General features: G+C 32.5%; 2 protein-coding genes across 2 annotated transcripts; one reads left to right on the top strand and one right to left on the bottom strand.

Annotated features, from left to right (window-relative positions):
• Positions 1 to 169: 169 nt before the first annotated feature.
• Positions 170 to 11058, top strand: LOC111425621 (nuclear pore complex protein Nup188). Its single transcript, XM_023059761.2, has 5 exons — positions 170 to 263; positions 320 to 545; positions 3012 to 6920; positions 9679 to 10032; positions 10086 to 11058. Exons 1-5 carry the CDS (start codon positions 250 to 252, stop codon positions 10866 to 10868), a joined length of 5286 nt encoding a protein of 1761 aa, XP_022915529.2. The 5' UTR covers positions 170 to 249; the 3' UTR covers positions 10869 to 11058.
• On the bottom strand, positions 10910 to 15535 carry LOC111425622 (endoplasmic reticulum oxidoreductin-1-like protein). The gene is made up of 5 exons (XM_023059762.2): positions 15084 to 15535; positions 14760 to 15032; positions 11609 to 12415; positions 11233 to 11381; positions 10910 to 11175 (listed from the first exon to the last, which is right to left on the bottom strand). Exons 1-5 carry the CDS (start codon positions 15195 to 15197, stop codon positions 11124 to 11126), a joined length of 1395 nt encoding a protein of 464 aa, XP_022915530.1. The 5' UTR covers positions 15198 to 15535; the 3' UTR covers positions 10910 to 11123.
• Positions 15536 to 17038: the final 1503 nt, after the last annotated feature.

Below are 17038 nucleotides of genomic sequence, written 5' to 3'. Positions count from 1 at the left end.
CTACAATCACCCAACAATCACCCACAACATTAAAATTTTCATCAAAATACTTTAAAACGATTATTTTTACAAATATTTATTTAATATTTAATACTTAACAGACATCTTTTTAGTTTTAAATTAATATATTAATAAATAAATATTAAATTATAATCATCAATCATAATAGCGCCATCTATCGGTACAATTTTAAAAAAGAACACTTTAAATTTCTAACCTAAAAATTAAAGCTTCCCCGTTTGTTAAACAATGTCTACCACAATGTAAGTTATTTACTGCTTAAAATGAGGCGTTTTCTTAATTATTTTTCTTGTTTTAGTTGTTGGAAGAAAGTGTGGTTAACACTTGCTGGTGATATACAGGGGGTGACTGTGGTGGAAGCAGAGAATGTTTTAAAGTTATCGAAAAATAAACTTTTGGAGGGATTGGGGCAGTACAAACCGTATAAAGAAGGTACTTTAGATCTTATTCCAGTAATCGCCGCTAAGATTAAAGAAAAAGGGGGCCAATTGGAGAAGTTTGTGGAACAGTTTAATATTCATTTGGTAAGATTGTCTTAATTAGTGCTGGGTGATTTTATCAAGTATCAATATTATTCAAATTATGAATGAATTCAAAATTATAACATTTTGGGTGTTCTTATAAGCTATCTCAGAAACTGTTGGACCACTAGAATGGTAGCCATGATGGCTAGCATGTTTGCTTCCACACAGTGGTATAGTCTAGATGGCCCACTGTAAGCAACAGGCGCTGTTGACTGAAATGATTAAGAAATTTCCTTTACCATCACCATTATCCACCACTTATGGCCACTTCATCACCCCTCTACACAATGGCGATGGCTCGCAGTGGTCCATGATAAGTCATAGTGAAGAGGGGCCATAAAAGATACGAAAAGAGTAGGTGCTATGCCTTGATCTCTTTTTCCAAGACTAATCCAATCCCGCAAAGACCAAACCTCTATCTTCTTTTGTTTTTAAGTTATAGCCAAAGAGTCAAATTTTCGCGATTTCAAAAATTTCTCATATTTCGTTTATTTTTGAAATTAAAGAAAAGTGGTTAATACATTCTTAAGACACTTTTTTGAGTAAAATATACTGCTGTTGAAAAATTTTAAACACAGCTGATAAATCTTGAGATATAACATAAAGTTGTATTTTTTTTTAATACAAACTATAGTTGATTATAATGTTAGTGAAAAGAGCATATTTTTAGCCCAACCCAACCCAACCTCATTTCTCTAATTTCAAAAATAAAGCACATGAGCCATGGCACCTACTTTTTTCGTATCTCTTATAGTTTCTGAGATAGCCTATAATAACACCCAAATTTACCCACCCTGTACAATGTGTTTGATTTTAGTTGTCACAACAGATATCTCAGCTACTAATAAGTAGTAATAATACTTTCTTACTAAAAAATGTTCAAACTAAAACTGCTAGGAAAAAAAAATAAATTGATTCTCAGTAATTTATTAATTACATATTCAAAACACATACACAAAATGCAAAAATTTATTCACTCTAATAAAAAAATAAACGAAAACAGTACAAAACCTATGCACAAGCCAAACACAGGCAGTAAACAAAATTTAGAAAACGTAATTATAAGCAAAAAGTGGGTGGAATTTTCTCTAATTTTTCCAACAAGATGCTCTTCAACTCAAATTTACTAGAAACTTAAAGTTCCCGAATTTTGGTATCTAAATAATTCCATAAATTTTCAATGGGATTTATGTCTGGGTTTTGGAGTGGTGTTTCCATTACATGAGGGCAATTATATAAGATTAGATGAGGGAGTTTGATCCATGTTGATCAGTATTTTCTATAATATAAATTAAATAAAAACAATACTTTTCCTGGTCTTTTTTATTTTACCGTTTCGGCTTATGCCATTATCAGAGACATTAATAATACAACATTAGATTTTGGCAACACATTCTGTTGCTCATATAGACGGCTTATCACAAAGATACAAGTTAAAAATTATGAAATATAAACATATTAAAATGCATGGTAGAAGTTAAAATTTTACAATAAAATATAAATCAACACTATAAATTCGCATTGACGGTCACTAATGTTGTGTTATTAATGTCTCTGATGATGGCGTAAGCCGAAACCGGTTAGACAGTAAAGTAAAAAAAAAACAGAAAAAGTATTGTTTTTATTTAATTTATATTAATTATATAAGAGCCAAGAACGTACTTTGTACGCCTTGTGTTTTGGATCGTTGTCTTGATAGAATCGCCAGTCATTATTCCCTCGATGAAATGCAAACATCCTGGTCCAGCACCTGAAAATGACCTTCACACTACCACAGATCCGCCACCATGTTTCACAGTTAGTCTTAAATTTTTTAAATGCAGCTCCTCATTTTTTCTTCTCCATACTTACCATCTGACCCAAAAATGTTATATTTACTCCCATCAGTAAACAGATCAGTTTTCCACAAAGAAAAATCTTTATTTTCACCTTTCTCCCATGTAAATTAGCATTATTAGTTTCTGACGGTTGACGCACTAGCTTTTTCCCCTAGCTCATTCTCAGCAATAATAGCCAGCTTTGGCTATTAACAACACAACAATTATATTATGAGCGCTCTTTGGCTTGTTTTCCACCCGATTGTAGATACTGAAGCGCTTTATTATATCGTGCGCCATAGAATGGCTTCTTTCTACAATTTTTGCAATTTCTCGTACCGATTTTCCTTCCTGGGAATGTTTAAGCACTAATTTTCGAATTACAATAGTTGCTTGGCGTTTTGTCCAGACATTTCGAATAAAAAGCTAGATTTCCGTCAGCTGTCTAATTTTTACTTATGGCTGCCTTAATTTAGCGCTTAATTGATTATTATCCGAGTTTGGTTTGTAATTGGCTTGGTAATTATTAAGTTTGTTGAAATACACTGAAATAGATGTCAACATAATAATACTTCGATACTTGATATTTTACCCATCACTAACATTAATAAAATAAACGCCTAATAATTATTTTTTTAATTAAATATAGAATTTGCAATGCGATATAGGTTGGAAAGTATTTTGTAACTTTTTAATTTTTGAATATTACGGAAAAGTGGAAGATATACAAAAAATAGCTGAATATGAACTTTATAACTTAAATTTGTTTAAACAATTGTGGTTGTTTTATTCATCGGAAAGAATGTATATGATAAAAACGATGAAACATATTTTAGAAAATAGTAACAATCAAAAACATGGATTTTATAAGCTTTATGCGAACTTTTTGAAGGAAATGGATATCGTTAAAATCCGGGATTCGCTTTTTGACCAATACCAACTGCTTACCAATGAAATAAAACGCGACAACGAACAATGTTGTCTTGATTTTAAAGATTGGGTGACTAGGAATCATCGAGAACAAATCGAAACTTTACATTGTATTATGATTACGATGAGTTATAAACCGTGTAACATAGATGAATTTATTTTACTTATCGATGTTTGTAAGAAACATGCCTTTGCTTATATGCCAAGTAATGATGGTATTTTAACAGTTTGCGAACCGGAAGAGTTAAAACATATTAGAATGATACAACTTGCTGCTATGTTGTTGGCGGCAAAAACTTTTTGGGAGGATTCGGCGGGGTTCCAAAGACACACGGAGGCAATAGGAAATAATATATTCCAAATGTCGAATACTAAAGAACTTTCGATTTTATTAACACTTTATATTTCGCTACAATTAGCGACGGGAAATAAAGAATTTATTAACAAAAATTCAAATTTGTATACCAGATTTATTATGTTTGCTTTGGAACAAAAGGTTTATTATTATTTAAACGAGCTAATATCACTTAGCGATTGGAACAATACTTTTATTGGTGAAATAATGAAACAAACAATATTTTATTTCGTCGAATACACAAGTTATAATTTCGATGATTGCTCAACCGTATTAATTGCTGATGGTATGGATGACTTAATAAGTAAGTTAGCTGAAAATCGCGAATTTGCAATATCAATGATGACCTCTGATAGCGTTTATAAAAAATTCTATGTATCAACTTATCAAATGATGCCACACACCTTTGTACCATTCACAAAAGTCTCGACACAACTATTAAAACATAAAGAATTATATGACTTCGTTTATGAAATGTTAAACGACGTAAAAACGTTTGCTGAAATTTATAATGAAACCCCATATGATGGGCAAATCGTTTTAAGACAAGACTATCAACCAAGAGGAGTTAAATCCCTCACTATACCAACCGGAACAAGAGCTGTCATCAGAAAAATTAACACAAATGTATACATTATATTTGATTACGCTTATAAATACATTGATGTATTAGAATATATGGCGTCTTTAGTTGTGTCTGATACTGATATGGCGAAAGAAAATATGCATTGTGTTGAATTGGGATATAAATGCCTTATTCCTATTTTACAAAAAGATTTGGGTATTAAATTCTATGGTGGATTAAATTATTTACAACCAGTTCTTTTAAGAACATCAACCCGACCAATTATTAATATAGATTTAATCGTAACGTGCTTAGACATCTGCACGTTACTTTTAAATCACGAACCAGAAAAAATAACTGACTTTTTGGTAATAAACAACTTTTTACCGCACGCTATGAAAGATTTAACCGTAATCGAAAAGTTTTTCGAAAACTCATTTTTAAACACGTGCATGTTATTACACACAATTCGAGAAGAAATTGGATTGGGAAAAGTCAACGTATTATTTTCGTACATAAATTTTTTAAAAAAATTAATTGAATTGAAAAAGTGTGTGCACAAAGTATTAATACCAGGAATGGTGTTTTTATTTGTTCATATATTCCCAATACATTTAAATTGGTTGTATGAAACAAACCTTCATAAACAACAATTATCAAATGAATGTCTTGGGGTTATATTGAGTGTATTACAAAATAATTATCAAGATCTTAATGGTGATGATAAAACGATATACGACTTTTGTTTCTGTTTAATAACCGATCATTCACCAACGATTGAGTTAATTAATAAATTATTCCGAATGACGAATTCATTTTTAAATGCTTATATAATGACTAAAGGTGATTGGGAAAGACGGTCATCGATTAGCTTGGTACAATGCCTCAAAAAAGTTTTGGCCATTATTAATATAATATTATTACTACACAATCGAGGTGAACGGAATTTAAAAGGAACAATTTTTTTGGAAATGTTTCTTGATAGTACGGTTAAACCGAGTTCGTTAAAATTATTAACTGGATACATGCAACAATCGTTTGATTTAGCAATACCAAAATTATCGTGCCAAATATTGAAGAAGTTAGCTATTAACTCAGATATTCCAATGTTATCATTGTTAGAAATGGATAAATATCAACTACAATGCACGTTTTTAGAGAAACTAAGAGATCCGTTAGAAGAAGAAAGTTTAAAAGTGGCCATATTAGATTTAATAACACTTTGCGTCCAAAATCAAAGCGGGATGATCGTTGCATTTTTCGATATATCAGGATTACCACATACTAATTGTGTTGATATCGGCGATAGCGTGAATGCTTTTATGGAAGAATATCTCGAGAATATAAGAAAATCCACCGATTATTTATACAGCCCAATACAAGCAGCCGTATTAGATTTATTTCATGCTTTATGGATGTATAGAAAAAATATGATTGTGGATGATTTAACAAAGAATGAAAACTTTTGGTCAACACTCATGGATCCTTTATTTAAAGACTTAAAATTACCCATAAAAACATACACCAAAATAATAAGCATATTAACGTACGAATTATTTAGAAGCAAAGGATCCAACGAAAAAATTATTGAGGTTATTAAAAAATTATTTTCAACTGAAGAGAAACACCTCAAAGCATGGTGTAATTTCATAATAAAATCATTAGAAGATATCACAAATTTAGAACTTTTACGTACTTGGAAACATTTACTTATTGCAATCTGCAAAAATTACTCCCAAACAATCGCTGATAATAAACAACAAAAATTATTAGTTGAAGCGTGTTTAGACGGAATTATGGAGCATTTCTCCCAAAACAACGACATAAGAGTATTTTCAGTTTGGTCGGAAATTTATTTATCATTAATTACGCAATATCCCAATTCATCAAAAGGAATTACATCGAAAGTCTTGGAAACATTCACTAAATTATTTAAATACTTAGAAGACATTTATACCGAAAAAACGAACCATCTTAACGAAGTCATATTATCAATTTCCGTAAAAACAGTGCCTCATTTAGATGATATATCAACCGAAACATTAACTATCGAACAATTTTTACGAGCCGTTGGGAAAGTTTTTGAAAAAGAGCACGAGAAAATTAAAAGACACGAAGAAGGATCAACATATTCGAATTGGTTGTTACTAATAACGTTTGGCACCTATTTATTGCAATGTGAAACAAAAGTGTGTCTAGAATGGTTTAAAGAAACGCAATTTTTAACGAAAATATTACATTCAATCGCACCGTTTATACAAAATTCGATATACTTTCCAATTGGAAAAATTACAGTACAATGTCTCATTGCTTACGCAAACTCTCCGTTAGTTGATCATTTTATGTACGTCAATTTTGAGCCATTTTTTGATTCAACGCGTCCATCAGAAAGATATATTCACTCAACCGAGTTATCATACAAAAACGCTTTACCATGGCATTTTGAAAATTGGTGGTTAACTTACACCGGAATTATCCAACTAATGACAATGTTATTAAACAAATTTGGACGATTAATGCTAACCAAATTAATGTCTTTCGCTTTGGTTCATTGCGACGTCATCAAATATACGTTAAGATTGCCTTTAGTTACCTCAGAAATAACAGCTATAAGATTAGTTAGAGAATGTTTAAGATTTACTTATGCTTTATTGGATTATAAAGTTCAATGGAGACTTATTTTTCCACAAATTTATTTTACTTATTTGGTAAGTAAATTATAATACTCCGAAAATATAGTATACATTTAAAAAAGTTATCCCTTTTAACCTATCTTGGGCATGCAATAAAATTATTTGCGTATTAACGCATTAATAAAGGGTTAGTCTCAAATCGCCGAGGTCGCTTGCGGGCGAGGCGCTGGTTTTGATGTATCCACACGTAACCGTCAACTTTGGAAGACTCTAGCGCCTCGCCCGCAAGCGACCTCGGCGGTTAAGATATATGAAGAACTATTTTCCATCAAATCGCCGAGGTCGCTTAATAATAATAATAATAACTTTATTAGTGCTCTATGCCCAAGGCTTACACACGTCATTTTAAACAGAATATACAACAAAATACAGACGCAGGAGCCGAGAAGAAAATACAATAAAAATACATTCATACAATGACAATATCACTCCTTAAAAACTCCTCGACTGAGTAGAACGCACCCGTCATCAGGAAATTCTTCATAACAGTTTTAAATTGCTTGTGTTGTCGTGCTCTAATAGATTGCGGTAACTTATTATACAAAATCTGACCAGTATACAAATGACCTATCTGCGTTCCACTTAACCGACAAAAATCTACGCACATGTTCGTACGGTTTCTGGTAAAGTAACTGTGCACGTCGGCGTGCGTCTTATACTGTTCCTCATTACTATGAATATACAGCAAACATTTCAGAATAAACAATGATGGAAGCGTTAGAATATTCAAGGATTCAAAGGCGAGGCGACAATCTTCCCTATAACTAAGTTTTGCCAACACTCTCACAGCTCTGCGTTGCAAACCAAACACATAATTACTTGCTGGACTCCCACCCCAGGCAATAATACCATAGTCAATCATTGAGTGTATCAGCGCATAATACGCTGTTTTGGCCACCTCGACAGATACCGAGCTCACTAGTCTACGTAGTAGAAAAATGTTTCTTGAGATCTTTTTACCAATTTCAGCCACATACACATCAAATTTCAGATCTCTGGAGCTCACCGTTATGCCCAGCAATCTAGCAGGGGGAAAATCACCCACACAGTCCCGTTTTTGGGTGAAAAGTGTCTGAACCGTTTTGTCTTTATTCAAACATAGTTCATTAGGTACACACCAGTCGTTCGCAGCAGTCAACAGTTTGTTTGAGGAAGACATTACCTCCTCGTAGTTTAACCCGGAGACAAGCAATGTAGCATCATCAGCGTACAACAAACACTTTACACCCTCTCCCAGGTAACCAGGAAAATCATTAAAGTACAGGATGAACAAAAGGGGCCCCAAAATAGATCCCTGAGGGACACCCCTGGAGATTGGAAGTTTTCCAGATACTTTGTCTCCACATTTAACCACTTGAAACGTATCGGACAGGTATGATTCGATAAGAGCAACACTATTTAAATCAAAGCGAAAAACAGACTTCAGCTTCAGGAGAAGAATACGGTGCGACACACTATCAAAAGCACGAGACAAATCAAGAAATAGAGCAGCACAGTACTCCCGATCTTCATACGTACTGTGACAGACATTCATAAAATTAACAATCGCATCCCCGGTGCTCCTACCAGGTCGAAAGCCGAACTGATTCTCGAAAAGCACATCATACAATTCCACGTGTGCCATTATTTGTTTGTAGATTACGCGCTCAAATATTTTGGACAGTATCGGGAGAATGCTAATGGGACGATAATTCGAACAATCGTTTTTATCCCCATGCTTAAAAATAGGCACAATGGAAGCTATCTTTAATTGATCCGGGAAAGTATGTGATCGCATCATGCTGTTAACCATTATGGTAAGGGGCGCAACCATGAGGCTAATGTTACATTTTATAGCCCCCGTAGAAACACCGTATATGTCTCTAGTTCCGTTTGTCTTTAAACACTGTAGAACACTTCTAACTTCACTCTCTGATACCTCAACAAAAGAGAAAACAGGAACATTGTCAAAGTTACTACGACACAGATGTAAGGGGGGCCCAATAGACGGGCCGAGTTTAGCAACATTGTTATTAGCGACATTTACAAAAAAGCTGTTTAGATTATCGGGATCCATATCCGCAACATTCTGCTTGTCCACACTGACCCTGCACCCATTAATCAAAGTCCAAGAGGCCCGCGATTTGTTGCTCGATGCGTTAATGTATCCGACAGCGGCCTTCCGTTTAGCCTCAACGATGCCATTACGGTACGCCGACTTTGCTCTATCCCTCATTTCCTTAAGATTAGCAGTTCCATAACGATTGAAAAGATTGGAAGCGAGATCACACCTGAGTCTCATCTGACGCAGTGTATCATTGAACCACTTTACGCCTCCGTCACAATTTCTAACACGTTTTCTAGTTAGAGGATACGCCATATAAAAAGTTGAGTATAAAAAGTTTCACTTGCGGGCGAGGCGCTAGATTTGATATATCCACACGTTTGGTCAACTTTGGACGATTCTATCGCCTCGCCCGCAAGCGACCTCGGCGGGTTGAAGGTAAATATTTTTTACAAGAGACTTTGTATTTTCACCAAAATATGTGGGAACGATTTTGCCTCAAATCGTCGAGGTCTCTTGTGGGCGAGGCGCTGGTTTTGATATATCCACACGTCAACTTTAGAAAATTCTACCGCCTCGCCCGCAAGAGATCTCGGCGGTTTGAGAGTAATATCTCTACTTCCTCCAAATACTTAGTTATTAATAATATAGAAAATAAATGTATACAATATTTTCGGAGTTAATTATAAAGATATATCTTTTTCTTAACTAATTCAAAATTAATTTTAGCAAGCGATTATTGAATCAATCAACGCATCAACAGCGATTATTTTACGTCCAACGGTATTAAAGTTTTTCGCGATTGAGAAATCGACGCAATTATCATTTGTGGATCATCTTCCAACGAATAGTGTGATTCAAATAATGAATGGATTATTAGAAGTGATTACTTACAGTTGTTTGTGCTTAACGAGAGCTTGCCCGACGTTTGTGAACTTATTAGAACCATACAAGATACCATTTCCGGATGATGTGCAAGTTGCGTATCATTTTCATATTCCCAAGATTCATGATGAAAATGTGAATGTGTTAAAATATGGGTCGCTGTTGTGTTTGCTTCATATTTTATGTAAAACGTCTTCTGTATGTTGTTAGCTTTGTGTGGTTAAATAAATTTAATTGATTAAATGTTTTAGGGTAGTAAAAGTCAATCGAATTCAACGACGGATCTTAACGCATCCGATTTGACTTCATCGCCAACAAAATCGGATTATTTATCTTTTGTGTGTCCGGATTATTTTGGAAGATCAATTTCCGATAAATATACAACGTTACAACCCTTCGCTTCATCCGAACACACGTTTTCAACAAAATGGTTGACGGGTTTACAACCAGACCGCGTACACTTTGCTTTAGAAACTTTAACAACATTTTTAGCGAAACAAATCTATTTAACAACTCATTTCCGAAGACTTACACCTGCGGAGCTTTACCACGTCAAACGAGAACTTTGCTCCGAATTGTTATATTTTCAAGAATACACAAGAAAAAAGAACGCTGATCAACAACAATACAAAACGATTGATAATTTTGTTTTTAGAAAATTTTATGCGGGAGAAGCACTGCCTTATTTGTCAATTGGTGAAGTTCAAAGATACGCCAAAGTTTCAATTTATCAACAATTTGAGGAATGCGAAATTTCACCGAGATATGGTGATTTTCTTGATTGCGATATCGACGACGATCGAGTGTTTTACGAAGCGAATTGTTTTAAATCGCTTATTCCTTCGAAAAAATCTATGGAAAAACGAAAATCGCCCAAAGTAACGACGCGTTATCATGGGATAAGAGGCAATGAAAAGGTGCTTGTTGAGAATGTTTACCTTGGATATTCTCGCGATAATTTACCGATAAATCCCGCTGATTATTTGTTATTACTTTCACATTGGTTCTTTCACGTATGTCAGTTATCCCATTGATTATTAATTCGTTTTATTTTTTTTTATTAAGTTAAAAGAAGTTTCATTAATAATTCATTTTTATTTTTTAATAAAGTTAACAAAAAAATCAAAAATAAAGTGTTTCATTTACAAACTACATTTACACCTTGCACAATTATCTACCACTTCTCTAAATGTTTATAAATAAATTTAGATATATATATGTTTATTAAATTAAAAATATGTTCACCCCTTGGTGATGTGATGTTCCCAAAATCAATTACAATTTTCTTGTCATCTTAAAATGTGACGAAATTCGTCCAATTCATATATACTGGTTGATAATCTAAAAAATTTCATAATAAAACGATTTTTTTTAAATAATCTAATTTAATTTAGTCACCTCCCAATGCTGTTTAATAAAGAAACAATTTCCGTGCGTTTCAATTGGAAATCTTTTTTGTAGTCGCTTTCGATGTATAAGTTACTGCTGGTTTGACGATCAAACATTCCTGAGAATAATATTTTCAACGCTGTTCCTAATCCTTGAACCTAAAAATATTTTTTCAACGTTATTTTGTTATCACGTTTAAAAAAATATTTTAACATAATTGAAATAATATTTAATAAAGTGGGATTAATATATTTCGTAACTTATGATTGAAAATGGATAAATGATAAGATAGCGACAATCTCATCAAAATAAATTGCTTAATATAATTTGAAAGGGATTCCCAAACACTTCATAAACAAATTAAGTTAATTAAAAAAATATTTACCTGTAACTTTCCCCACAGCTTACATTTATCACACCCAACGCAATCCATGATATTTGAAACGTTCCTAAAATGTTGCCGAAACTCATTTTTCAATTTTTGCGATTGTTCGCCACCGTTAAACATAACATTTTCGTTAAAATGGTCCGGGAATTTCTTAACGATGTTTAATAAATCAGTCACAGCCAATTTGGTATCCCAATCTTCACTTTCATTACCCGTATAAAACTCTTCCCTTTCAAGATAGTGAGAAGCTTTCTCTAAAGCTCTTAATTCAAGTAAATAAACAAAATATAAATTACGTAACCAATTTGGACCTTCTCCGTTTGTTGTTTCCGGCGAAAATCGACGCTTAAATTCATCCAAATTATGTCCCCATTTCCCTTTTTCTTCAAGACCAAGCTCCGATTGATCCGATAATAAATATTTAGCGCTTAAATGTATATTTATACTCGAATGAAGACCAGATATGGTTCGATAAAACACTCGCTTTTCTAAACACATCCCACTAAGTTTTTCGCTTTGAATATATGCATTTAACGACGATTTCGGTCGGAAACAATTTTCCATGTAAATACTATTCCATATTCGATGTGCTGAAAATCCTCTATAACCTGTATAACGTTCAGGATTCAATAACAAATCAACATATTCAGCATCGTTATCGTTTTCATTTATATCGCAAAAATTGTCTTGGGCATCATCATATTTTCGCCACAATTCGAATTCTTTTTGAATTTTTGCACTTATTGTGGTGTTCAAGTATGATAATTCTTCATTGTAATCTTGATCACAGCTTTTTTGTAAGTACTATAAATTATATAAATTTATTAATTATACATTTTATTTATATATGTAGTTATAAAATCAAAAAATCGATAAACTATGTAAAAATAAAAGGATTGGTAACATTTTCAGATCTAATTTTTGCAATAATTAATATTAAAATTAATGAATGAATTATGGGTGATAGGGGCAGTTCTCCTGAGCAATACAAAAGCATAAAGACCAGAGTGCGAAGAGTTAGCGGGGTTGCGATGGAGTCTGCTTTATCAGAGTAATGACTGTTATAATCTATTCCATGAATGTTTTTTTTTTTCAAATATAACACATTTTTCCCAGTACATAATAAAAGGGTTAAAATAAACGTGAGAAGCAGGTGCAGATTATCGCAATCGGTTCTTCTTTGTTGGTTTCGCTGGGTATGATGGCTGCGAGTAAGAGAGATGCTTAATCTTACGAAATTTATAATACCTGTAAGCGGGAATATCTACTACTGGTAAATAATGAAAAAAAAGAAGCTATACAAAGAGCTGCCATCAAAAATAAGAAAATGTGGGAGATAATAAGCACAGAAAAAGGCACCAAGGAAAAAGTATTATGTATTATTAAGTTATTATTAATTATTAAGTATTATTAAAAATATGAAACGAAGGCATAGTCAAGACATATATGACTTTACCGCTATTATGATCAAATAATTTTCAATAAATGTGTGGACGACGGAGTGTTTCCAGAAAAACTCAAAATTGCCAAAATAACTCCGATCTATAAGAAAGGTGACAAAAGCAATTACGACAATTATCGCCGGATTGCACTCTTGCCAGCCTTCTCTAAGGTATTTGAACAAATTATCAAACGCCGTCTCTTAGACTGTCTAGAGAAATATAACATTCTAAGAATGAACAGCAACATTATCGAACTTATTAGTCACATCACGGAAGCACACGATGATCATGATAGGGTCAGAATAATCTTAGTTGGGCTTTTGATACGGTAGATTATGCCATCCTGTTGTCTAAACTTGATTATCATGGCATCAAGGGAAAAGCAAATAGATTGCTAGAATCGTATTTATCAGGACGATATCAGTGTGTCAGGTGGAAGTCGGATCTCTCTGAGATGACAGAAAGGAAATCCCCAGAGATCAATACAATAATGTATAAAGTGCTATGTCATGTCTCTATGCGGGTGATACCTCCTTTGTAGTTCGAGCTGCTGAGGATATTGAGAATAGTAATAATGTGTCTGCAAAGACTCAAACACTAGACTTCTTTCTCCAACAAGATAAGAATACTGTAAAGCTTCTGGGCCTGATGTTCGATATCTCATTAAATTGGGGGGGAACAAAACATATAAGCAGATTGACACATTGTGCTACGCTAAAAGTCGCCAAAAACGGCTTATTTCGCGTGTTTTGACAGATGGAAAGTTGTAAGCCGTCTTTCAAAAGATATTTTAACAATTCCGTATTTGCATGTGTGAATTTTGTGCATAAAAATAAAACAAAATATCCGAAAAACAATCATCTGCATAACTGTGTTGGATTACTTTTTGAAGTACCATCTCATCGCCTTAAAATAACACGACAAGGTGTTGATTATCACGAAATTTGATAACAAGTTACCGAATTGTATATAATCTTAAAATTAAGCAAAAGTTTATTAATTTCTAACTTGCGAAAAATTGTAGTCTAGAGATTTTGCATTGTGCTGTGTTTTGTATTGGTCTATCTTCTTTTCTTTTATAACGAATTGTACTACCTTTGTAGACAAAAAAATTGAATTTGAATAAAATTCAAAATCTCCTCTATAAAAGCTTTGATGACGTTTACGAAGTTTTCGCGTAAGATCAAGAACACACAAATGTGCATCGTTCCTAGTCTTATTGGATCTCTTCTTCTAGCGCATATGATTCTAGTGGCATCTCGCTCATACACCTTTTATTGATTTTTATTTCGCGCCAATCGTGTGCGAAAAGAAGCCCAGTTTGAAAAATAAAAAATTATAGAAGTTTTCAATTTTGCCAAACTAATATAAGCCAATAAAAAACAAATTTGTAATTTTTATTTATGTAAAGAATTTCGAAGAAAATTCGTCAAGACAAATTTAAATAACATACAAAACAAATTAAAGCAGAAAACATCTTACTCAAAAATAGTGGGTCAATATTTGTGTAAAAGATTAAGAGTTGTTATTAATAGTGTAATTATTAAAAATGTTTTTTTATCAGTACTAACAATTTTTGAGTTATTTTCTGACTCATTTATTTCAAACAAAAGAAGTGCATAAAATGTTAATTCTTTGTTTGGTTCATAATCTTTATTATTTTGGATAAAAACTTTTTTTTTAATTAAATTATAAATTTATCTCACCTTATCCTTCTCTTTTTGTTCGGATGGCTCTTTTTTAGCCTCCCCTTTCAATCCAGGTGGAATTAAATCTTCATCACAGGTTTCCACATGGCAATATCTAATTGCACATCTACTATCATCAATCCAAAAGGGGCAGTTCTTTTTTAGATTAACTTTGTAGAATCGAAAGTAGTCCTTTGTGAGTAGACTTCTTAATCTTGGGTAGATTTTTACGTTGTTAAAATAATCAACGGTGTCCACATTGCAGGTGCAATCATCAATACTTCCTTGTAACTATATGTGTATATATTGTTTAATGTTTTTTTTGAGTTTTATGTTTATTACCTGGCAAAAGCAATCGTCGGAATCTTCTCGTACTCCAAAGTATCCCAAACATTGCGTGAACACCAACAAGAGTACTGACATGTTTAGAAAAATCATGGACTTGAACTTGTACATGGTTGATGTTTGTTGTTCATCGAGTAGCAAGTTGAATGTGTTCACTCGAAAAACTTTCGACTCCCCCCCGTTATTTTTCACATTTAACTTATTTTTTTTTTATGCAACGTGATTTAATCGAATAGATATTGAACACGTACCTATTCGTGTCATTTTCACTATGTGACCAAGCTCGCGTTCACTCCAACAAGAATAGAATATATTCGTATAATTTGCAGTTTACGTCTCAGTGATGTAATCAGTAATCATAAAAATAATGCAATTATCGGGAATATATTTATTGACCATAAAAACAATAAATTCAATATCTTACACTATCTATGTGTATATTCTACATCAACTATTATCCACAAGATGGCGTAAAAAAGAATTATTTCCATTAGCGTTGCCAACCTTACCGATGTAGAAGATAGTCTACCGAAATAACACTTAATCTATAAATTTTCAAAATTATAACAAAGTATTATGAAACATATCGTACTTAAAATCAATTCAATTATATACCTTATAAGAATACCCTACTTATATTGCATAAAACTATATACCAACGATATGGCAATGTCGCTCGAGCAACGTCGTTGCCGAGTAGTAGCTTTAATAACTTGAAAGAGCCACAAATTCATAAAATTTTCATATTTTTGTATCTATCTCGATATTGACGTATCTAATAGCAAAAGTGCAAGAAAGCAATATTGTTAACAATAAAATTTGCAACAATTTTTGTTATAAAAGTTTTCTTATAACAAGTTCCGACTCTCAAGTGTTACCTTTAATAACTTCAAAGAGCAACAAATTCATAAAATGTCATATCTATCTCGATATTGACGTATCTAAGAGCAAAAGTGCAACAAAGCAATATTGTTAACAATAAAATTTGCAACAATTTTTGTTGTAAAAGTTTTCTTATAGCAAGCTCCGATTCTCAAGTGTTACCTTTAATAATTTGAAAGAGCTACAAATTCATACAATTTTCATATTTTTGTATCTATCTCGATATTGACGTATCTAAGAGCAAAAGTGCAAGAAAGCAATATTGTTAACAATAAAATTTGCAACAATTTTTGTTATAAAAGATTTCTTGTAGCAAGTTCCGATTCTCAAGTGTTACCTTTAATAACTTGAAAGAGCTACAAATTCATACAATTTTCATATTTTTGTATCTATCTCGATATTGACGCATCTAATAGCAAAAGTGCAAGAAAGCAATATTGTTAACAATAAAATTTGCAACAATTTTTATTGTAAAAGTTTTCTTATAGCAAGTTCCGATTCTCAACTGTTACCTTTAATAACTTGAAAGATCAACAAATTCATAAAATTTTCATATCTATCTCGATATTGACGTATCTAAGAGCAAAAGTGCAAGAAAGCAATATTGTTAACAATAAAATTTGCAACAATTTTTGTTGTAAAAGTTTTCTTGTAGCAAGCTCCGATTCTCAAGTGTTACCTTTAATAACTTGAAAGAGCTACAAATTCATACAATTTTCATATTTTTGTATCTATCTCGATATTGACGCATCTAATAGCAAAAGTGCAACAAAGCAATATTGTTAACAATAAAATTTGCAACAATTTTTGTTGTAAAACTTTTCTTATAGCAAGTTCCGATTCTCAACTGTTACCTTTAATAACTTGAAAGATCAACAAATTCATAAAATTTTCATATCTATCTCGATATTGACGTATCTAAGAGCAAAAGTGCAAGAAAGCAATATTGTTAACAATAAAATTTGCAACAATTTTTGTTGTAAAAGTTTTCTTATAGCAAGTTCCGATTCTCAACTGTTACCTTTAATAACTTGAAAGATCAACAAATTCATAAAATTTTCATATCTATC

The sequence above is a fragment of the Onthophagus taurus genome, chromosome 8 (genome assembly GCF_036711975.1).
Source record: "Onthophagus taurus isolate NC chromosome 8, IU_Otau_3.0, whole genome shotgun sequence".
NCBI classification, from domain to species: domain Eukaryota; kingdom Metazoa; phylum Arthropoda; class Insecta; order Coleoptera; family Scarabaeidae; genus Onthophagus; species Onthophagus taurus.
Note: the sequence above shows the minus strand (reverse complement) of the source record. Positions and strands in the feature narration are given on the sequence as shown.

Bases quoted from the DNA above. Each gene is read 5' to 3' on its own strand.
- LOC111425621 (XM_023059761.2), top strand. The intron at 546-3,011 runs GTAAGATTGTCT...AATTAAATATAG, and splicing joins AACAGTTTAATATTCATTTG to AATTTGCAATGCGATATAGG. The intron at 6,921-9,678 runs GTAAGTAAATTA...AATTAATTTTAG, and splicing joins AAATTTATTTTACTTATTTG to CAAGCGATTATTGAATCAAT.
- LOC111425622 (XM_023059762.2), bottom strand. From the start codon at position 15,197: ATGTACAAGTTCAAGTCCATGATTTTTCTAAACATGTCAGTACTCTTG. The intron at 12,416-14,759 runs GTGAGATAAATT...TATAATTTATAG, and splicing joins AACAAAAAGAGAAGGATAAG to TACTTACAAAAAAGCTGTGA. The intron at 11,382-11,608 runs GTAAATATTTTT...AAATATTTTTAG, and splicing joins AGCTGTGGGGAAAGTTACAG to GTTCAAGGATTAGGAACAGC.